The 24,181-nt window shown below is 44.7% G+C and overlaps 1 protein-coding gene across 1 annotated transcript in view; it reads right to left on the reverse strand.

Moving 5' to 3' along the window:
- JHY (junctional cadherin complex regulator) overlaps nucleotides 1–16,367 on the reverse strand; it is a 64,912-nt gene extending 48,545 nt beyond the window's left edge. Inside the window, exons 1-2 of the mRNA XM_040977204.1 lie at nucleotides 16,016–16,367; nucleotides 1,236–1,752 (exon numbers count right to left, since the gene is read on the reverse strand). Of these exons, the coding sequence (XP_040833138.1) occupies nucleotides 1,236–1,752; nucleotides 16,016–16,332 (834 nt within the window). The 5' untranslated portion in view covers nucleotides 16,333–16,367. The remainder of the gene's footprint in view (nucleotides 1–1,235; nucleotides 1,753–16,015) is intronic.
- Between the last annotated feature and the right edge of the window lie 7,814 nt (nucleotides 16,368–24,181).

Here is a 24,181-nt window from a genome sequence, read left to right on the forward strand (position 1 = left end):
AATCTCAAGCCCTTCTCCAATGAGGGTGGTGGACTCTGCTGATTCACCAATTCACCCTCTTTTCATTGTGTGCACAGGCGTGTCTGCCAAGAGGTGAGATGATGAAATCTTTACGTGTTCCCATGAAACAGAATGAACTTTTGTGGCTCCAACAGTTTGGCATTAATTATTCGGTACTGAATTTACCTTCAAAATAACCAGATGATGAAGCCAGAGCATTTAGTATTTTTTTTTAGTATTTTTTTTTAAGGTTTATTTGTTTATTTAAAAGGCTGAGGGGACAGATGGATGGGGGGAGAGAGAGAGAGAGAGAGAGGGAGAGAGAATCAGAGACAGAAAGAGGGAGAAAGAAGGTAGAGAAATATCTTTCATCTGCTGGTTCACTGCTACAAAAAGCCTGTGCTATCTGAGGCGGGGCTAGGACAAAGCGAGGAAGTCAGTCCAGATCTCCCAAGTGGGTGTCAGGGACCCCAAGTACGGGAGCCATCATCTGTTGTCTCGGGGAGTGTTCATTAGCAGAAAGCAGGATTAGAAATGTAGATCTGAAGAGGGCTCACTTATAGGGGTGCAGGCATCCCAACTAGCAGCTCACCTGATGTGCCACAGCACCTGTTGTATAGGCGAAGAGACCAAGTTTTAATGGAATCATATAATTTAAGAAGGACAGTCAAAGTATGGTGTGACAAAATTATCAATGGCTTTTGCCAAAGTAATAGAATCATTTAAAAAAAGAATATTTAAAACACGTGTTGCCGTCTGTCTACCACCCATGATCGCCCAATGTGTATACAGAGTCTGAATTGAAAATCACTTCTGATTGGTAGCTGATGTATGTCATGGTACTTTCCATGTGTAGGGGGGATATAATAGTCTTGAAAAAACAATGTTATGATGGAAATAAAGGCAATTTTCACAGAGAATTGAATACTCAGCCCTGAATCTCTTGGAATATACAGTGTTTAAAAATTCCATAATTTCTGAGGTGGAAAAATTTGGGAGACACCACAGTTGAATGACAGCAGTCATTGGCCTGAAAACCACTGTTAGCTTTTCTTTGCTGCTGGGAATCTGGAATCATTCTCACGCTACCAGGGCAGTCTGATTCACAATGCCAGGCCGTTACAATGACATCATTGCCCCAAAGGGAGAGACAGAGACAGCCAGCTATCTCAAGCAACAGCTAATTCCCAGAGGAATTCTAATTCAGAGGAGATTGTTAAGCAGCTTCCACCTACCTGCTCCAGGTGGGTTTCTCCCTTTCTTCTATTGTGAAGTTGAAGATAAGAGTCTGTTTTAGGAGTGGGCAATCCCAGGGTCAGCTTGTTTTTCTCCACAAAATATTGTTTGGACTTCTTTCGCCGACGGCCACGTGATTCCGACAGGAAAACCTCATTGTGTGAACTTGAACTCTTCACGTACTGTGACAGGTTGCTTGACTTCTCCTCCAGGTCACTGTCGCTCAGCTCCGAAAACGGCTCACTGCTAGGCGTGCTGTGCTCATAGTTTGTGCTTAAAAATTCACTCCCGAGTAACGAGGTGGCGCTCTGCAGAGTCCTTTCCTGCTCGTCTTCCTCTCCTGGGAGTTCCACTGAGGTCACCTTGTAAGGGTAGAGTGGATCCAGAGGCAGGGGTTCTAGCAAGCTCTCTGCTGACACCGACAACCCACCCAAAGCCAACTGCTGCTCTTCCTGTTTCTTACTCCAGTTTGGGTCATATTGGAGGTCTGAATATTTCTCTTTCATTGGTTGTTGGCTGCCCAAAGCAGAAAAAGAAATGGCAAGTCCTTAATCAAAATGAGTTCACTAATTATATTCACTTGATTATTTTATTATAAACCAATACTCATCTTCCTCTTATATATCTCCTTTGAATAGCTGCATATTAGAGACCTTGCTCAAGATTAGGTTGGTTCCCCAAACAAAATGGCAAAAATGAATTTCCCAAGTTCTTTGAAATTCAAAATAAAAATGGAAGGTGGTTCAGTGCTAAATGTCAAAAAACAAACAAAAAAGCAAGGCCCACGACATCAATGTAACTCAGAAGATACTACACGTACCCACAATGACTCAATATTTCAGATGGTGAAGATAAAATTGTATTTCACATTTTAGCTGGTGGTATACAGACACGGTTGTTTATCTGGATTGTCACCTAGACAACACTTGCCTTGGCCTGCTCCTGTTGGGAGGAAAGCCAGACTTCATCCTGACAAAACAGCTCTGTAGGTTCATTTCTCTTTTCAGTGACTGCTTTTCACTTCTTTTTCTTGCTGCAGATTTTATCAAATGAACTACAGCAAGATCCTCACAGCTTAGAATGAGACTGGCTTGCTGAAAGGCTCGTGGTAACGTTTGCACACAACTCCAGCAGGTAGGTCAGTGTGTGCTTCGAGTGCGAGGGCAACTCTATTTCAATTGAAAGTTAAGCATAGGGTCCTCCGGGGGGCAGTGAGCAGTCTATAGTCGGTACACCTGACCCCAAATGAAGTCCTCTTTTTCCCAAGACAATCTCAATTTGTAAAGCATCCCTCTAGTCTTAACCAAAAAAGGAAAAAAAAAATGCTGGTAATACGGTATATTTAACGGCTGCTTTGATCTTCAAAAGCTAAATGGGAGAGATTTTCCTTCCTTGAGTACAGCGGATGCAATCCTCTAATCAAAAAGAAAATGTAAATCACCCAGGCTTTTTATGCTATTTGATATTCCCGTTTACAGAGGACATAATTTTATGCTGGGTAAACAAACTAATGGTCCCCTTAATGCTAATTTGCTCTTCTTAATGTGGACCTAGATTTCTTTGATTTGATATAAAGCAAAAACCAGAGCAAAAAGCCAAAACTCCCAAGCCTTACTAAATCGTTATTTTTAATTTTTTAGTTCACATATTAAGATGAGAAACTTTTTGAAAATAGGTTGCTCTTCCTTTCCAAACAGGAGACAAGCTACAATCTCCTCCAGTGCAGGCCCTTGGCAATGGGCTTCAATCACCAGGAAATAGGACATCCGACTGCAGGCCTCATCACGCCTCCAGCCCTGGAGTGTGACCTGGTGCTAGCCCTGATGAGCAGGGCTCTTCAGGGCCTGTCCTGTCTCAAGGACACAATATCCCGCCTCTGCCTGGCCTTTACCTTGGCTCTCAACTCACAGCCATGTACACAAGACACAATTTAACCCAGTGGGCCATATTCCAGACTTGCACTAGAACAGACCTGGCCCCCTGTTCGGGGTTTCTCACTACCTGTCATGCATCTGTGGCAAACTGTGTCACCTTCGATAAAGTTTCTCTCATCTATAAATAGGGATCATTTCTATGTGTGTGTGTATGTATTTCACAAGATTGCACATAATGCTCTATATATTTGTGTTCACTGAACTTCTCACAATGGTAAGCTTGTCTTTTCTTCATAAGCTCCTGGGCTCTGTTTTCATAAACTCCTCACATCTGACCTAGCACACACACTGTGCTGTGGGTGTGAGAGGCAAAAAACATTGCTGGCAGCTGAACACTGGTTTGAGTCCTTGCTGTTTCACTTCTGATCAAGCTCCCTGCTATTGCACCCAGGAAAGCAGCAGAAGACTGTCCAAGGACCTGAGGCCCTGTTACCTGCATGAGACCCAGATTAAGTATAGGTTCCTGGCGTCAGACTCATCTATACCTGACTGTTGTGGCCATGTGGGATGTGAGCCAGTAGCTGGAAGATCTCTCTCACTTTCTTGAAACGTTGCCTTTCAAGAAAATGCTTCTATAATAGTGAACTATGTCTCTAAAACGCTGTAGCCAACACATATACAACTTTAGATATTTATTCTTAAAAACTAACGGTAATAAGTCAGATTTTAACATGTGAAAGCTTTTGTCATGGAAGCAAATTAGTGAACGAGTTTAGGGCTTTTCTTGTACTGAATCAAATGTAAGGTTTGAGTATGATCATTTAGTAGGAGAAAGCCTGAAAATTATCTTAATCTAAGTGAATACTTTGTGTGTGTGTGCGCGCGCGCAATGAAGAATCTATTTTCCCACATACATGCTATGCTGAAAACAGAAACTGAATTTACCTTTCATTCATTCTCCATTTATTTGAAAACTATTTCTTTCTAGAGCACTTACTAAGCTTGAGTGACATAGTGGCAAATGATACAGCATTGTATTGTGTTGGCACAGACAAGGGAGTAAGCTGTGAACAATTTTGCTTGACATGTATTCTGATGACAAGCTTGAACCATCAAAATTCCAGCAGGACAACCAATCCTGTCTTGTGAGGAGGGAGAGGGCTTCTGGTAGAAGTGATGGCATAATCGAGACCTTAGGCCAAACAGGACAGGGGCAGAGGCCAGGCCGGGGTGCGGCATGGGGGGAGGGATGGCATGAAGAATGGAAATGACATGGAGAGAATGTATGGATACAATGAGAGTAAGGCAGAAGGGGTAGAGCTCAAAGTTAAGCAGATGTCAGATCTTGAAGGACCATTGTAAACTCTGTGACGGAGTCTGAGCTGAATGAAACTAACTATAGAGTTGAGAGGGCGGATGTGGTAATAAACACTTCTGGAGTCAGAGTGATGAGTTTCTGGGTGCGATTATTGGCAGAGGCGATAAGGTCTTTTTTGGACAGAAAGGCGGTCCTCTACCTTGTGTTGCTCAGAGCAGGCTGGCCACCTTTCAAAGGCGTTAACCCTAGGGATCTCTTGTGCAGTATTTTCTATGTGCTGATCCAAGAACTAATTGTGTGTGGGGGGAATCCTCAGTTTGTTCCTCACAGCTACTCCGAGGGAAGCACTATCAGTAGCCTCACTTAGTCCTTGAGAGAGCTGAGACTTCCAAGGCTTATGCAAGTCTCCCAAGGACCCAGAGCTTACTGGCCCTGACCACGTCAGTCAGCTCTGCAACCTAATCCTTATCTGATAATGTTGCATCATTCTTACAGGTGGTAATGAAGCAAGTGTGGCAGAGTCTGCCTGATGTGAGTAAGTTACTGGTCCATCAGTCCATTAGGGTGTCAGTGGATTGTGTACTGAGCACCTCCCCAGGTACAGGCAGAGTATCAGGCCCAGAAGATAAAGCAGGGAGCAAAACAGAAGCAGAATCAGGATCTTACCATCCGGTGAGTGGGACAAGCTGTATGCACCAGCTGTAATAACTAATCCTATTGGAGGTCTGAATATTTTTCTTTCATTGGTGCATAACCAGATGCATAAATAAACACAAGATGCTGTGGGTACTTAGAAAGGAGAACATGGAGCTGGCATTGTGGCATAGTGTCTGTGATGGCGGCATCCCACATGGGTACCAGTTTGAGTGCTGGCTGCTCCACTTCACATCCTGTTCCTTGCCAATGGCCTGGGAAATTACTGGAAGATGGCCCAAAGTACTTGGGCCCCTGTTCCCATGTGAAAACCTGGAAGAAACTTCTGCTGCTAGCTTCAGACTGGCCCAGCTCAATTGTGGCTACAGGGGAGTCAAGCTGCCAATGGAAGAGCTCTTTCTCCCCCCCCCACATTTTTTTTTTTTTGTAATTCTGCCTTTCAAATAAACAAACTTGTCTTTACCCCCTAAGTAACAGAATTTCCATTTTAAACTATATGTTTATGTTATGTTACTTTATTTTCTTCATTTTCTTATATTTGCCAAGTCACAATATATTTATATATCAGAACGTTAAGCTTGTAATTGTGAAAGAAATGACTATCATATCTTAATACCTTTTGCCCAAACAATAAGAGGAGGATATAGGGAAGGAGGAGAGGAAGTGGAGAGAAGACCCCCCTATGCTTCTAAATCTACTCATGCCATATAAAATTTTAAAAATAATGAATAGAGGAGGAACTAACCTTGCTTTATCTTTAGAACTATGTCTGCCTTTTATTTCTACATTGTTGTTAGATGATCTCTCAAAGCCCATTACAACTCCATTATTCTATGATTCAATGATAGACCTATAAGAGTTACTAACTGAGGAAAGCCCATGATGGCTTTTGTAGGTGGTCTTTAAGGACAGAGAAAATGGATTCCCTGATTTCAATGTCTGCAGTGACACTAAGAAAACTGGTGCACTCCAGCTGGTCGCCATGTTTCTACACTGAACTCCTGGCACCAGTCATTCCTACATGAACTTGGGCAAACTGATCACCTTTTGTGCTTGAGCCTCCCTATTGGTAAAACAAGGATGATAGCAGTACCTTCCTCTTAGCGTTGTTATGTGCAAAATGAGTACAAGCAAACGTCTAGGACTATCTTCCTGGGACAGGGCGAGGGTCATATCAGTGCTGGGGAAGCCTGTGTCTGAGAGCTCTGTGTTCCTGGTCTTGGCTTGCTGAGTGTTACATGCGGTCCCCATGATGCAACATTGTTGCCGTGCATCCTGCTCAAGGGATTCTTTTCTCTCCAGGGCCTTAGTAATTTCCAGTGCCTAAGGTTTCATCTTGTGGTGCACTAAGTGGTAGTGAAGAACTAACACTGTGGATAATGTCTGAATAACAATCTAAGAAACAGGATTAAGAGATGTCAGCGTTTCCATATGATGGAATAGTTTCACGTCTACTGAAAGCTAATATGAGGGGGATAAAACTTGGGGAGCAACATTATTGTAGACCTCTAAAAGGCTGGAGTTTCTCACCTCAACAAATTTTCATTCTTAGGTGACTGGAGAAGCAATATCACATTCTACAGAAAAGAACGATGTTTAAAATTAACCTAGAAAAGCCAAAGGGTTTGGAAATGAATGCGTTGCTTTGACAGAGAAAAACATTCTTGAACCAATTGTTTGAAGAGAAACCCAAAGGACGCATCTATAGGAGGGTTAAGTCTGCAAATGAGGCTCTGTTAGGAGCTTTCATTAAGCTGCACCATTTATACCGGCAATGACAGTCTTACAACAACCCCTAGTTTGATGCAAAACATGCTGAAACAAATGGGATGTTGTGCTTTGCAAAAATCATGAGCATGGAAAGCTGTAATACTTCACAGGAACAAATCTAATGGTTGGGATGGAACATGATACTAGAGAATTCCATTGTTCTGGGCTTGTGTGCTAAGAAGCTCCATTGTGTTTCATGGGTCAGGTCAACATAGTGGGACAAAATGAGTGTAGAGTGTCCTTTCATAGGTAATGATCTGCACACAAAACATGCACCTCTTCTCCTCCCTCTGTGACAGAGAGGTTACGCAGACAATGAGTACACAACTCTTTTGTTGCCATTCACACAACAGATGCAGGGTCCCCTCTTTAGCTGCCTAGGTCAGCCATGCAGGCGATGAGCGAAGGGGTGGGAGTGCTCTCCCATGCATAGGCCATGAGATTTGCTGGCTCTAATGGACCCTATTTGAGTACTTACTGTGATAACTTCAAACAAAATAAAATCAAATCTCCATGTAATGAAGAGCCTCACGTTCAGCATTGTATTTAATCAAAAAATTACTAAAATTAGAGCATGTTTCTAGTACAATTAACATCCTGTGCACTCACAATAAAATATTCAATAACTGGCCATTTTGCCTGTTGAGGAGGTGAATAAAAGCATTGCTATTAATCATTTAGCTGTTATTTATTTGCCACTTTATTTTAAGTAGGCAGTTAAATTGAAACTGCACATGTCATTATTGATTTAGGTTTAATTTAATCCTTTTAAACAGAACAATTATTCCCAATTTATATGCCATTAAATCTTTTATGCATATGAACAGTGAATTCAATTTTTGTCTAAGTGTAAAGTTTTTAATGCTTCTTTAAAAAACTATAAAACTGACAATGGTTTCCAAGGATTTATGAAGTCTATGCTCATCTTAGTCTTCTGATCAATGGCTCTTATGTAAACAAAGTGAAATAAATCCAAAAGATTAAAAATTCACTTTTGCAAGTACTAAAGAATATGGCTCCACAAATACATGGAAGTGTTTGCTGGTGAAAACTTCATTTAATGAGAGCAATTATTCTGCTAAAAAAAATTAACATTCTAAGACAAAAAGGATGGTTTATCAGCTGAAAGCCAGGCTCACATCTGGAAAAATAAAGGGAAAGGGCTTGGGAGTTACCTAGTGAATTTTATTTGCAGCAATTATGTAATTGGATAATTCCAAAGTCCCTTTTTTTTTCTTTGAAACAGATTTCAGGCTGCAAAAATACCCAGCTATCTGTCTCCTGTCCTTATTATTACTAGTCTTGATTCAAGGACAATCTCTGAGCTAAACGAAAACAAATTATCTAAAGAGGACATGTTAGTAATTGCAATGTAAAATTCTAGCGCCTCACTTCTATTAAGGCTATGTTATGTGAAACCAAAGCGGTGCCTTCACAAGGGAAATACTGTATGACACAGCGTTTAGAAACATAATTCCTTTCGTTCAGTGAGTTTACAACGCTAATACCAGGCATTGGCCGCAAAAGGCTCTGGTGTTGTCTTCATTCTCCAAAACAATGGTGGAGAGAGTGGAAGAGATGTAGAGTCATACAATTTCCAGGGATCTGTACTTTCTTCAGATCCAGTTTCTTGTATTTGAAATCTCAGCCATTGGCAGCTTTGGATTCCCAAGGTGGCTGTGCTATTTTGGGGAAAGCCAGGGACGCCTGGGGTGCAGGCCAGGTTTTGCCATTGACCAACAGCGTGCACATGGATGAGTCTCTTCCTGGTTCTGGATACTGGGTTCCTTTGTGCAGTAGGCAAACAGGGTGACCTTTACTAACCTCAACCATTCTGAAAATCTGTTATTTTCTTAGTTGGATTGGGTCTGGGAATGTGAAAAACCAGCAGTGGAAGTAAGTCCTGGGAAAATCTTTTGAAATCGATAAAATAAAAAAATTTACACTAACCAAGATTGTTTATATTTTCAGATATATCAGGAAGTGGAAATAAACAAAAATGTAAGGCTGTTGAATTAAACCATCCCTTTGGTAACTTGGTTTTCGACTCCTTGATCCTCTTGAGAAACGCACAGGATTGTGGTGATATACATGTAAATGTCTGTGAAGCTTCAAACTGGCTATTTATTTACTTATTTTAACAGAATAACACATCGCAGTTTTGAACTAAGCTGGAAAGGAACTAGTGGATGTCTCTTGGGGCAATGAACCCCAGGAGCCACTGTGGCTTCGGCGTTTCTGGCGGAGATTTTGCCTCTAATAGCCAGGATTTATGCCCACGCACACGACTGCTCATCTGTTACGATGGCACCATGCCTGCTCTGACGAGTGCGTCAGGGTTTAACTAATGCAGAGTTTGTAAGTAGATGAAGGAACGCAAAACAAAAAATGACTAATAACCTGCGTGCAACAGAAAGCCGCTTCTCTGATATTGCTGTTTCTACGTGCTCGGAAAGAAAGAACTAAAATGCGCACAGTGGTTTCCCCAATGCTGTGTTCTGTGAAACTCCTGTAATGCATCTGAAGAGACCCGTCAACCAACGAATTCAAATCCAAGACAACAGACAGTGACCCCCGATGACTGTTCCAGAAACCAACAGCAGTAATGTTGACCCTGGAAGCTCTTCAAACGCTCTCAACACTCCTAGGATCTCAGAATCAGTCTTAAAATCCTTCTGTATTACCTTTCCAACCAGCGTGAAAACATCACCACATCATCTTTGTGAGACTGCCATCTAGTCCAGCTAACATATTTCTGAGGGTTCTGTAAGGACAGCGGGGTTGGGGGAGGGAATCAAAGTCTGGAGCTTTGAACTCCCCAAGTCTTTCTCAGCCCATCATGCCTCTGTTTTGGTTTTGCAGCAACGCCCTTCATACCCTGGATGTCTCCGCTCACAGGATTCACTGTCTCTGTTCACTTTTAATTCAGGTGGCTGACTGGACGGAAAATGGCCCTTTTGTGCAGGTTGTGGTTCCAGGTAGTAAGAAAGGAAGACGCCTGCTTCCCAGGAGAGGTGCTGAAGGATGAAAACTAGTGTGACCCCCCAACTGTCACAAGTAAAATCCAGTTAGTCTTTATTCCAAGGATGCAATATTCTTTAAAATTCTTAGGCTTTTCCTAAACTTATAATTGAATATGGGCATTTACCCTGGCCTTGGTTAACTCCATATGGAGATTGTGACGCTGTTCATTTTCACTATCTAGTAAGCTGGAATCTTTCACCAGGTCAGTCTGTGATGATCTGTTATGATGCTTTGATGCTTATGATTAGAGACTTGGGCTAAGTAAAAACAAAACAAACAAAACAAAACAAAAAACACCACCAACAAAAAAGCAAAAACAAAAAAAACCCTCTCATTCATTCATTCATTCATTCACTCAAAAGGCAGGGTGATAGAGACAGAGAAGGAGCGAGAGGTCTACCGTCCTGTGGTTCACTCCCCAACTGACTGCAGCTGTGAGGGATGGGCCAGGTTAAAGCCAAGCACCAGGAGCTTCACGTATCTCCCACATAGGATGCAGGACCCCCCCATGGCTGGACCATCACCTGCTGATTTCTCAGGCAGCTGAAGCAGAAGTGCTGCTATGGGTGCCAGCATTGTAAGTGGCAGCTTAACCTACAGCACCACCACGTTGGCCCCGGGGGATGGTGCTCCTCAGTTAAGGGAGTTCATTTGGATTTCCGGCCCTGCCACTGCCTAAGTCTGTGCACCTCCACAAATTTCAGTACCTTGGTCCCCTATCTGCCTAACGGGGAAAATAATACGCAGCTAAGAGGCTCTTTTAAGAAAATTGTAGTTAATTATGTAAGTATTCCTGTAAAGACGACCTTATTAGACACATATGTGAAGTAGTCCATTGCTGCTCTTTCTTTCCTGACATGTAAGGTTTCAGAGAGCTCCAGGACTGAAGAGGTTATTTCTAATGCCCCTGGCATTACATTGATCTCTTTCTTTGTGAGCTCTGAGTGTCACGAGGCTTGTTCTGGAGTGGGGTTTAAGGATTATCACATGAAGATCCTCATTCCACTCCTGACTCATTCACTCCAGTCAATACTGCTCCAATTTCTATTAAGTAAAAGGTTTTCTCTAATCCATATATGTTGATCTATGGCTTGACTTTGGTGAGATACAAAGGAGTAATTGCTTTGAGGAGGTTCTAGTAACATCAAAACACACACGCAGGGCTAAGTGATCTGTCAGGCGGCTTTTACAGTTATTACTTATAAAAGTAAGAAGAAAGAGATCTTGCCTTGGTTTTTAAGGCAAGGCTTTGACTAATTATTTTGAACTACAATTCCCAGAATGCTGTCTACCTTGCAGAATTGAAAGCCTACTTGAATGCCATATTGAGAGCCTGCGATCCATTTATTTGTGTGTTTCATGGCTCACAAGCTACTCAGATCCAAGCAATAATGCACTTAGGAAAGGTTTCCAAGTAAGGCAGGGCGGAGAAAGGGACCAGTAACTACACACCCACCCAAATAACGTTTTTAAGGCATCCTTTGGCTAAATGCTCAGTCCTGCTTTGCTTTGCAGTAGAGAACTCGGCCTGCTAGTGTTCAGGGAATTGTGTAGCCAAACTATGAAGTATGTTTACATGCATTCAAATCCTGGGGCTGACAGTCTATGAGTAAATGTTTCCAAAGTCAATCAACATGGGGGAAGCAGTAACACTGAAGGGTCTCTAAGTCAGAAGAAAATTGCCCTAATTCTTCAAAACTCCAGTTTTGACTTGTGTGAGCAGTATCGTTTATCTTGAAATAATACACTAAGAGTATTTTAGTTGTTTGGTGACGAACAGGGTTAAAGTCAGACAGCTGGGTGAAAGAGAGAAATAAGGTCCTTGAAGGACCCTTCTTGATGACTTCATCTTGAGAATACTCAACTATGGCAGAAAGTCCCTCCTTTCCAATGCTGTCATTTCTACAAATAAAACGACTACTATTTCCTACACAGGAGACCACCCTTCAGGGTAGAGTCAGCATAAAAATATGGTTTACAGCATGAAGTCAGATTCCTGAGCTTTCTGCTCCACCATTCACTAGACACGGTGAATGTGTGCAAAGTAACTTCTTTTGGTTTCATTTGCAACCCTTACAATGGGATCACTGCAGTATTCACTTATGAGAGCCATCACAAGGCTGGAGCATTCAGTCCACCATCAACATGTTATAATAAATGCTGGCTCCTGTGACCAGAACCCTCGTGGCTTCTCCCTTTGATTGCTGTATCTCATCTGTCACCAACCTCTGCTGATTCTTTCACATGCAAGGGCAATTCTGCACGGTTGTGGAAAATAGAAGTAAAACTGAGGAGTGAACCAGCAGATGGAAGATTTCTCTTTTATTATCTCTCTCCATTTTGTTCTTTCAAATATATACATACATACATACAGAAATCTTTAAAGATATTCAAGCTCACAAGAAATCAGACAAGTATATTTATAAAATGATAGAATTTTATAATTCGTGAGAATATCAACAATAAAAGGCTGGGTGATTGTGAGGGCTGGAAACGTGCAGGCAAGGTGGGAAAAGCTGAGGATGTCCACTCTCCTACAAACCAGCAACTCTATTCCGGAATACATGCATCCTTACACCCGCCCAGAGACACAAAAAAATGTGCATAGAGCACTGTGTTGAATTATGGAAACTGGCACCCACAGAAATGGGAACCCTCCACCCAGCACCTTGGGGATGGCACTTGCTAGGTTAAGACATGCAGGAGTTTGGATTCAGCCTTCTCAATGAAAGAAAGAAGAAGCAGAAGAAAGGAAGAAAGACTCTTGTTGTGTTACCAACAGGAAAATGCATAAATTGCATGCATGTTTGTATGCATTATAATTAAAGCAGGGACCCATGTTTGGTCTGGCAGATAACATGCCATGTCCCCAAACCTCGATTCCAACTTCCTGTTACTACAGATCCCAGGAGGCAGCAGGCACAGATCTTAAGTGATTGAGTTTCTGTCAACTACATGGGTGAACTGGATTGTATTCTTGGTTTTCAGAGTCGATGCAGGCTTTATAGGAGTGAATCAGCAGGTGTACTTTCTCTCTCTCTCTCTCTTTCTCTCTCTCTCTTTCTCCATCCCTCCCCAAGTGTATCAAATGAATCAACCAATAAAAAATTTAAAAATGCATGAACTAAGACCATCTGTTTAATTTAAATATATAATGGTAACATGCCAACCCCTGAACTTAAAGTGAAAAAACTAGGTTTTCCTACACATACTATTGATCATATAATCGGTGAGTACACACACACACACACACTCTTAGTCACTACTTCTAGATAATCCACATAAGAAACGAGCAAAAGATTGACAAGACTGATGCACACCCATGTGAGCAAAGGTATTGGCTACCTCTGGTGAGGAAGATTGGGGAATAGGTTTGAGAAGGGACACAAGGAAGCGTTTTCTATAGAATTATTTACTTCAAATACATCTGTAACAAATACGGCAGTACTAGAGCCTTACCATACTGTCTACTGTATTCTTCTGTAGGTTAGAACTTTCTTTGTAATTGAAAAATATTAATAACAACAGTATTCCTTTAGAGCATGGTGCCTATAGCTCATCTCCGGGGGCAGCAACAGCTTACCTGCAGGACTGACCAACGAACGAAGTGGAGCCCTGGACAGGCCTGTGACAGCGATGCTGTCTGCACTGCTGCCGTTACCATGCTGCAGTGGCTTTGCACATTGTGTGTTGACATCACAATGCGAATCGCATCAGTGTGCGGAGCAACCTTCTTTCTGCATTGCCTCAGCTCACTGCCACCCCCAAACTCCACTATCTCTCCTCCTGGCTGACTCACCCCAGTCCATTGCCAACCGGTCTCCTGCGTGCTTCTCCACCCTCAGTGCCTTGGGGACGGCACTTAGTAGTTCCACTGCCCTCAGGGACCCCCAAAGACATACAGCAGTTTGTTTGAATTCAGCCCTCTCAGTGAAAGAAGGAAGGAGCAGAAGAAAGGAAAAGAAAGCCTCAGGACTGGGCGCCCTCTCTGGTTCCATTTATGGCCCAAGACATCTGTGGGGCGGGTGGTCCAGCTCCACGATCTGAAAAGTCACCTTGCATGCCAAGAGCAACTTGTCGAGGTCCTTATAATCAATCCCCAGACTCAGTCCGTTTATCTTCCTCATGCCTAAAAGAAATGCTCTGCCATCCAACTGGCTCTCTAATATGCCACAAACACGCTGTTCTATTTCTGTTCTGAGTTTTTTTTTTTTTTTTAATTTGAAAGGCAGAGTTACAGAGAGAGAAGAGACAGAGAGTGAGAGGTCTGATGGTTTACTCCCCCAAATGGCCACAAAAACCAGAGTTCAACTGGTCTGAAGCCAAGAGTGCATTCTGGGCCTCTCAAGTCGGTCTAGGGTCCCAAGCACTTGGGCCACCCTCTGCTGCCCTCCTAAGACATTAGCAGGAAACTAAACTGAAATTCTAGGACTTGAGCTGGTACCCATACAGGACGCCAGTGCCACAGGCAGACGCTTTATGTGCTAAGCCAAGGTGACACCTCTGATTCTGAATCTTACCTTGTTTTTGAAACTCACACCCAAGAGCCAAGATTTTCAATACATTTTCATTAATGTATTTGATTTACTTAACAAAACCCACAAACTAGGGTGTGCATCTGGTGTTGTGGTTAGGATACTGCTTTGGAATGCTAACATCCCCTATCAAAACACCCACGTTCAAGGGCTGGCTCTGCTTCTCATTCCAGCTTCCTGCTAATGCGTAGCACAAGACGCAGCAGAGTAAGGCGCCAGTAGCTGAGCCCCTGCCATGCGCGCAGGACACCTGCGTTAACTCTGGGCTCCTGGTCTCGGACTGGTCCAGCCCTGACTGTAGTGGGCAGTGGAGGGAACTCGTGCAGGGAAAATCCTCCTCTCTGTTTCCTTTGGTTTGTGTTGCTGCCACACAAACAAAAAGGAAAAGATAAATAAAAAATGTTATACCATGTCAAGATAGAAAGACCCAGTCACTGTTAAAACATACATTATTTTAGCCTCATGACAAGCCCATGAGATTGCTTTTATTACTGTGTCCTTCTGTTTTATCAGTGACGACACTGAAGCACAGAGGCATTAAGTAGATCTGACCAGGATCAGTGGCAGAACTAGCCTCTGAGCCCAAGGTCTGCTCACTGCACTAAAACCCCTTTCTGATCAGAGCTTTCCATTCCTGTTCTGTGCTTTATCATCTAATGTTTCCTTAAGACAGAGTGATATTGCAGTGTTTCATATTCTTGGACATTTCTTGGTAACTAAAAACAAAGTTAGCATCCCATGTTCTTCTTTTTTCACAAGATTGCTTGATTCATTTGAAAGGCAGAATTACAGAGACAGGGAGAGACAGAGAAAGATCTTTCCTCGCTGCTGTACTTCCTAAGTGGTCACAATGGCTGGGGCTGGGTCAGGTCAAAACTAACAATCAGGAATTTCAATTGTGTCTCCTACATGGTGGTAAGTACTTGGGCCATCTTCTGCTGCTTTCCTAGGTGCATTAGCAATGAGCTGGATTGGAAGGGAATCAGCTGAGACTCAAACCTGTGCTTATACAATATGCCAGTGTTGCAGGTTGCGGCTTAACCTACTATGCCTCAACTCCAGCCTCTTAGATTGTGTGTTTGTATAAAGAGCAGGCTGGTGAGGTGCAACTCGGAAGGGGCCTCAAGGGAGTCTCTCCTCAATTATCTGTATGTTGTTGACATTCATAGCTGTCCTGTGAGACAGACAGGCCAAATCATCATTTGGTGGAAGCAAAATGAGCCATCAGAGTTAGATGACTAACTCCCAGTTATACACTAAACAGCAGTGCCGGGACCAACTCGAGACCACCAGACTCCAATCACATGCTTCCTGGGCCTTCTCCAAGGTGAGCTCACAGCAGAGGGGCACCTCGAAAGACACATGTGGACATAAAGAGTATAAGAAATATAAAAGCACTTCACAATAATCATTGCATTAAAAAACATTAAACAAGGTGATGAAAAAGAGTGTCACCAAGTCGTCTTGAGCAGCCGGGGGGGCCGGGGGACCGAATCTCACACATTTCAGGCTGCCTGTCGGGAGGGCCCTCTGACTCTCGGCTGCAATGTTCGACAAGTCACACTCAAGTTAACATCATCTTCCCGCACAATCCAGTTCCTTACCTGGCCTTCGCAGCACTATCCCAGGAACCCAGGTCCTCCTGCCTGGCCGTCTCCACCCTTTTTCTGCCTGCTTCGTCCTGTGTCTCACTCAGGCTGTCGGAATCAGGGCTACCCTCCTCTAGACTGTCAGGTTCCACGTCATTGCCCTGTTCAGAAACGGATTGCATCTCTGGAGCAAGGCTGTCAGATTCCAGGGAGTCTTTCGACAGGTGTAAGTCTTCATTCTTCAGAGGTGGGTCCGAGGAAGGGAGGTTTCGCTTGGGATGATGGACAGGGGACTGAGCAGAGAGCTTGGGCGTCAGCCTGCTATGACTCATCTCGAAAAGTAAGAGAAGTCACAGAGGTCACTTGTGTTGATCGGTTGACAGGAGCAGCGGGTTGATTTAACCTTGTGCTTCACAAAACTATTACCTAAAAACAAAATACATTTTTGTCACTCTGGGATTCCTGGGATCTCAATGGCCGTGTTTATGATAAAGGTGACTCAGGGAACCTAGCACCTGCAGGCTTTTTTCATTTGCCCCTTTGTGTTTATAAGTGAGGTACACAGAAAAAAAAAACAACACTGCTGTTCTACCTACAGAAATATATCTGACATAAAGTTCATCAACAGCATGAAACACTGGGTGTAGTTTATTGAGGAAATCAAGTGGCTGCTTCCAGCTTCCCCAGGCTGGCTACAGAGAAACACACGCCAAGCTAAGTGTTTAATCCCAGCGCTCTGACCGTCTTAAACGCCAAAAGCAGTAATATACACATGCTCTGTTCAGTAGTATTTATCAAATAAATATACAGAATATAACAGATTTAGGGTCTACCTTTGGGAAAGTAAAGACAAGAGGAAGGAAAGTATAAACAGGTGCATTGTTTTATTTCAACTGACCATATCCTTTGGAAAAGACTTTTTGAAACATTCAGGTGGCTAAAACCATGTGACTTAGGAAGACATGACATGGCGACCAACCTCAGCTCAGTATTTTAAAAAGGCAACAGAATAAGGATGAAAGCTGCTCAGCAAAAGATGAAGTGGCCTTGTGAATTGTGTTATTGAGCAAACTCAAAGGAAGCAGAGGCTGATGTCCACAAACCTGAAAGCGAAGCCATTCGGGGAAAGTCGGGTGGGTGGGAGACCGGCTTGGATAACAGCTGAGAGTTAGTGGCATTCTCTTCCGACTTGTTAAGAGTGATTCAGAGCGAACCCTGGCTGGCTCAAAGGGCTGTTATAATGCCCGTGAAGCACTCTCCAGAAAGGGGGCTCTGAGTGCACACAGGACTGAAAGCACATGATGTTTTTGGATTGTACTTCCTTTCATCTCTACCCTGCGTTTCTATTTTGGCTTATCTTTCCTTTCACCGCCTTTCCACCCCCCCTCCTCCAGCCCCACATCCTTGCATCATTCTCCCCCTCCTTCATCCCCACAAATCAGCTAAGGGAAACCTTTACTATTGATTACCATAACATTTGTTTTTAACGCCATGCTCTTTCTTACGCTTGGGGTGAATTCTAACTTTTAACTAAATAATAAGACCTGGTCGCTGTTCTCCGGACTGCATGCCACGTTGACCCAAGGAAGGCCAGTCGGGGGGGCGGGGGGAGGTGGGGGGAGCACCGTGACAAACACAGACAAAAGGCAACCTTCGTATGGGAATACACACGAGCTGGTTTTCCTCTGTTGCCAGACGAACACAAGGAAAACATAATTTTCCAGCTCAACTTCCAGTCTTAAATCTCTGACTTCAAAAACACATTCTGCCATAGTTCAGAAACAGACTGACCACTGCTTCTTAGGATACTATAATAAAGCAACAAGTCCACCTCAAACTCAGACACTCAACTAGAGAAGCAGCTACGCAACTCGGGTTTTACAGTCACCCTTAGAATAAAATCATAGTCATAGCTCAGTGTAGAATTGCTCTTTCATCCCCGTCAGTTCCGCACCTCTCCCGAACACTCTTAGGGTTTCTTGGAATTCATAAACAAGACAATGTAAAACGTAATTATTTTGCTATTTTCAGAAGAGTAAAGTCAACGGGCACGCAGCCTGGGTTTCCGGGAGGGATGGCGAGTGCGGGTTTTACGAAAGCAAGCAGGAGTCTTAAGACAGAATGCAAACGGCTGCGGTGCCCAAGTTTCCCACCGACACCCTAAGTTATCCAGGCCGGCTGGGGTGGGGGGTGTACCTCGGAATGTCCAGGGAAGAAGAAATGGCCAGACCTGGGGGACCTGAGTCCAGGCCACGGGTCCTGGGACAGACCCCATTCCTCTCTCACAGGGGACCAGGGGCTCTGGCGGAGCCAACCACGGTGAGAGGCGGAAAGTGCGCGGCTCTGGAGGGCCACTCGGTGTTCTTGCTCCCTCCCCGGTTTCTGAGGGACCAGGGGCATTTTCAGGTGCACAGCGTGACGGCCCCCGCGAGCCGTGCGCCCTGGCCGGGCCTCTGGGTGGGCCTGGGCGCCCAAGTCCCCGCGGCGCCAGCCCTGCCGCCCCGGCGCGTCCCAGGCTCGTCCAAAGCTTCCCGTCTCCGACCCACCGGCCCGGGGGCCCCTCTCCCTCCCCGGGCCCGGGAGGCCGGTCACCTGCTCCTCGGCGGCCGCCACCCCGGCGACCCCGCATCCTCCGCGCCGTCCCCGCCCGGCGCTGCCTTGGAGACCGCGGCCAACACAGCCCGCCGCGCCCCTGGGGCCCGCGTCGCCGTGCGCCAGGAAGGCGGGGCGCGCGCCGAACGGCACCTGCTGGCCCGCGGGCGCCTGGGAGGGTGGAAGGCCGGGGTCGGGGGACAAGGGGAGACGGTTGCCGAAAATAAAATGACTAGGATACCAGGAACTCCTGAAAATTATTAAGAAAAGAAATCCCCCCAAATGAACGGGTAAATGAATGGAATGCAAGTTTTAACTCCCCCTCACCTTCGACTCCCAAATCAGGTGGCCAGTATATATTTGATGTTTATTCAAAAGGCGCTTAACTCACTAATGGGCAGAAGTGGGCAAGTTAAAACAGTGCTGTCACACCCGCTGCAAAGCCTGACCCGGCGAGGATGGAGGGCTGCGGGGTGGGAATCCTGTGTACTGCTGCTGAGGGTGGGAGCTGGTGCCACCACCTAAAAAAAGCGGTTGCCTTTGTATTGGATAGATGCCCCATAGGGTGCTGTAATTTCTTCAGGATATTTATGCATAAGAAGAGTTGGCTTATGTATGCCCAGATTGGAAATAATGGAAATAACCGTTGACTCTAGAATTATTCATTAAATCACAGTATTCCTTACACAGGCATGGTAGACAGCAGGGCTACCTCCACAATAAGATTCAATGAAATAAGGTTCCTTACAGCTTCACCGAGGTATCTTAAAAACACAGTATTGTGCAACAGCCACAATTATCCAGCAAAGAAGAACTATGGTTTGGGGTGCTTTTTTTTTTAGATTTATTTATTTTTATTGGAAAGTGAGATATACAGAGAGAAGGAGAGACAGAGAGGAAGATCTTCCAACGCTGATTCAATCCCCAGAGCTGAGCTGAAGCCAGGAACCAGGAGTTTCTTTTGCATCTCCCATGCTAGTGACATGAGTGCAGGGTCCCAAGGCTTTGGGCCATTCCTGACTGCTTCCCCAGGCCTCAAGCAGGGAGCTGGCTGGGAAGTGGAGCAGACAGGAAGTGAGTGGCACCCACATGGTATCCCAGTGCTTGAAGGGGGAGGGTTAGTCAATCTATCCATTGTACCTGACCCAATGTGAGTCTTTAAAGAGGCAAAGTTGCTTCCATATCAGCTGGTTAATAAATGCTAGGAATCATAGGGAATTGGGAAATGCCCATGTAACCAGTAGGACTGTTTTCTTTGGCTTTTTGTTAGAGTCAAAAATTTTTTTTTAACTGCAGGCTTGTGTGTGTGTGTGTGTGTGTGTGTGTGTGTGTGTTTAAAGATTTGTCTGAAAGACAGAGTGATACAGAGACAAGGAGAGACGGAGAGACACCCTCTATCCACTGGTTCATTCCCCAAATGGCTGCCATGGCAAGGACTGAACCAGGGTAAAGCCAGGAGGCAGAAACTCCATGGAGGCCTCCTGGGTGGCACGGGCCCAAGCACCTGCGCCGTCCTCTGCTGCTGCCTTGGCTGTGTCTCTGGCATTCCAGCATGGGAGGCTGACATTGCAAGACACAGCTTACCTGGCTGCGGGCACACTTGTCCCACGGCAGGTATCTCATCTTACGAGTGTACCACAGCACCTTGCTATCTGTGGAAGAAATCAGCAAAGGCGTTGCAAGCACCGGTGTTATTCTGCCGAGCACAGGATATAAGCCATTGCGACAGCAGCTTCAGCTGTGCAAAACCAGCCCGGGCAGAAAGATGTATCCCTCCTCACAGCTGGAGAAACACATCCTGGAACCAGTGCTTCACTTCTTGTCCTGCTTCTCACAAGAGGGACTGATGCTGCGGCTCTTCAAACTCACTCATCAAGGGCTTTCTGGGAGAGACCTGACTTTGCTTTATCTAAAACCTAGTGGTCCCTGTATGACTCAGGGGTCTGTGGATGCCACTGTGTGTTGCAACAAGTGCGATCTCACAGATCCCACTTCCTCCTCTCTAGTGGCTGTTCCAGGTACTGAGACTGACTCAAGGCTGTTGGGGCTGCTCAGGCGACAGAATTCATAGCAGGCACGTCAGTGGAAATCACTCGGCACAAAGGCCTAGTAACTGAAAAGTTAAAAGCAAGCAGGCCTGACATGGGTGCAGTAGCTATGAGAAGCAGCTTCTCCCCCTAGGTGGGTGGGACACAGAGAGAAACCTGGAGTCATAAACGGATGCCAGAGCTGAGCCTGCCCAGAGCTGGGATCCCTCCGAGAGCCGGAGCTGGCATCTGCTGGTGTTTCTAAACGGTTTCATGGAGCTGGTTCTGGGAATATGGGTTAAACTGGAGTCAGCTGCTGCTCCTGGAAAAACAGCTGCTCGGCTGGCCGAGGAGACAAGGTGACCCTGGGGGGAATGGGAGGCAGAGAACGGACTAATGGCCTTTAATCCAGGTTGTGGTGGCCTGCTGTTGCCCCCTGGTGGCAAATGGCCAGATGGCAAAGGAAACCTCTTGGTCTGTATTGTTCCAGGAAGACAAACGGTTTGGGGTTCAGAGTTTGCAGACAATAAGCAACGTGGTAATGTTCTGTCTTCTGAATTCTTGAGGACTGTGCAGTGCATGCAAACAAAACAAAGCCATCGTTTTCATCAGCGGTTATGGCAATAATATTGTTCATTTCCATATGAATAGCACTTCACAGGGCTTGCAAAGTGCTTTTGCATATATTGTGTGTTCAGAATTCAGCTGCCAACCTGACCTTGAACTAACCAAAACATAATGAGGAAAACAACACAGACTGCTAAAATACGTACACTATTGATACTAAACCGAATTTCACTCTCTCCCATACCTTGCCCCATTCTGTTCATGCATACGCCGTTCATGCACACTCGGGGTCCGCCTCCGCACTGATCTCCCGGAGCCGTTCGCCAAGACTTTTCCTCCACCTCCTTTCCGCTCTTGGTTTGATGTCTGTTCAGGCCACGCGGCTTTGCCATTCTGTCCCCTGCAGCGTCCTCGTGGTTCTGGGTCTCGGAGAATTCTCAACTTGGATCGTTTTGTCCTGATGGAGAGATTTGACAGTGTCAGCAGACATTGTTCATGGTCACAATCCGGGGTGGAGGGAACGCTTCTGGCCTTCATAGGCTGGGCCCAAGGATGCTGTTAAACATCGTACCCACAGTGTACGGCATTGCCTCGATAGCAACCCCAAATGACCCACTCCAAGAAGGCTGAGATTGGCTGTGCTAGGTTAATAGTACTTAGCCTGTGGTCAGGACACAAGGGGATGCCCTAGGGTCTGTTTTTATATGCTGTACATCACTGCATTGAAATTACCTGTGTGAGGAGCCAGCATTGCGGTATAATAAGCCAAGCTGTGACTTGTGTCTTATTTTTCCAGCTACTCCGCTTTCTGCTCATGCCCAGGAAAGGCAGTGGGACGTGGCTCAAAGACTTGAGTGCTGCCACCAATGAGGGAGACCAGGATGGAAGTCTGTCCTGAACCTGGCTGTTGTGTCTGTTTGGGAGTGAACCAGTGGGTGGAAGATCTCTCTCCATCTTGCTGTTTCATGCAGCCTTGAAAATAAACAAACACTGATGCACAGGGGGACCCAACATTACTTGCATGTTTTGATTACCTTCTTACACTTCCTGAAAATGAGGGCAAGCATTGCCCATGGCACATAGTAAATGCTCAATAAACACCAAAGAAAAGCCACAAGGTCCTTATGCTTTACCAACTGAATGAAGAGCCGGAAAGTGTAGTCCACTACTCCTCTTAACACACTAGTAAAAGTATTTTTTTTTAAAGACTTACTTTTTATTTGAAAAGACAGAGTTCAAGACACACACACACACACACACACACACACACATATGTCTTCCATCCACTGGCCGCAAAGGTAAGAGCTGAGCCAGTCTAACCTGAAGCTGGGAGCAAGAGCTTCCTCCAGGTCTCCTGCATGGATTCAGGGGCCCACATTCTTGAGCCATCCTCCAACGCTTTCTGGACTATTAGCAGAGAGCTGGATTGGAAGTGGAGAGACAGAGACTCGAACCAGGACCCATGTGGGATGCGGGTGCCGCAGGTGGAGGCTTAACCTGATGTGCTACAGTGTTGTTGTCCCTCCTCCCCTGCATCCTGTTCTTTCATAGGGATGTTCTCTTAATGGACTCACCACCAGCATGATCAGACAATTTAATATTAAAATTCAGGCAAGAGTTAAAAACAAAAGGATGCTTAGTAGATACAAGCAGAAACTGTCCTGGTGGCCAAGAAGTGTGAACAGTCTCCATCTCAAGGGAAAGAGTTGGATTTCTCCTCACATACATTGAATTGGAAGGAACAAATTAGACTGGGTTGATGGGGAGCAGTGTCAGCAAGTATAGAGACGGAAGTGTCCCAGAAGAAAGGGCTACGCAAGCCAGAACGCAACCTGGCTCATTCAGTGTGGGGAACAAGCAACCGCATTACTCATGTGTGAGTCACACTGCCAGAGCAAGCATAAAGACTGATTTTTCATAATGATTATTGATTTAAATATGGAGTAAATCAATTTACTAAATCTTAGCCAAAAGGATAAAAGTACATGATATTTAAAAAATACTTATCCAAAATGCAAAAATGGTTAAAAGCCTAAGGGATAAACCCTCAAATGCCAAAAAAAAAAAAAGATTGTTTAGAATAACTCTGCATTGGGAATTTTCTGTGGATTGAAGCTCTAGTGACAATATGGCATTTTCAGAAGTCTGTGGAAAAATGGAATTTAAAATTATGTGTATTTTGGGCCAAAAGTTTGGAATTCTTGCATGATCTTTTCATATGTGTTTTTTGTGAAGTTTCTGAAGAGCCTTTGGATGTTTTGAGTTCAAAATCTTTGGCACCAAAACTTTATCTCCTACTTATTTATTGATTTATGTAAAATTTACTTTATTTTGATTGCAAAGTCAGATATACAGAGAGGAGAGACAGAGCTGAGCTGATCCGAAGCCAGGAATCTGGAATTTCTTCTGGGTCTCCCATGCAGGTGCAGGGTACCAAGGCTTTGGGCCATCTTCCACTGCTTTCCCAGACTACAAGCCGGGAGGTGGATGGGAAGTGCAGCAGCCGGTATTAGAACCAGTGCCCATATGGGACCCCAGATCATGCAAGGTGAGGACTTCAGCCACTAGTTTATGGCACCAGACCCGATTTTGCAAGAATTTTAGTGGAAAATCATTAGGAATTCATTTTACTTTTCTGCTTCCTTATTTTTAAAATATTAGGGGGGAACTGGCCCTGTGTCACATCAAGTTAAGCCTGCCATGCCAGCAGCCAGCATGAACATAGGCAGTTAATTGCAAGGCTTATCTCCACCCCCAAATTTTCAGTGTTAATACAGAGGGTTTCCAGGAAGCTGGGCCTTCTAAGGGGGCAAGATACAGCCATGATGCATTTCTGGGTGAGTGTAAGAAACATTTGCTAACTTCAGCAGAAAAGATAGGGAAAAAAACCCCACATTTTAACAGATCTAGATTAATGCCCAATGATGACAAATTTGCACATGAATACATTACAGGAAAGAAGATGGCTTCTCTGTTAGAAGGTGCCACATAACAA

Source organism: Ochotona curzoniae, unplaced genomic scaffold (assembly GCF_017591425.1).
Source record: "Ochotona curzoniae isolate NIBS_2020 unplaced genomic scaffold, NIBS_Ocur_1.0 contig_2723, whole genome shotgun sequence".
Lineage (NCBI taxonomy): Eukaryota > Metazoa > Chordata > Mammalia > Lagomorpha > Ochotonidae > Ochotona > Ochotona curzoniae.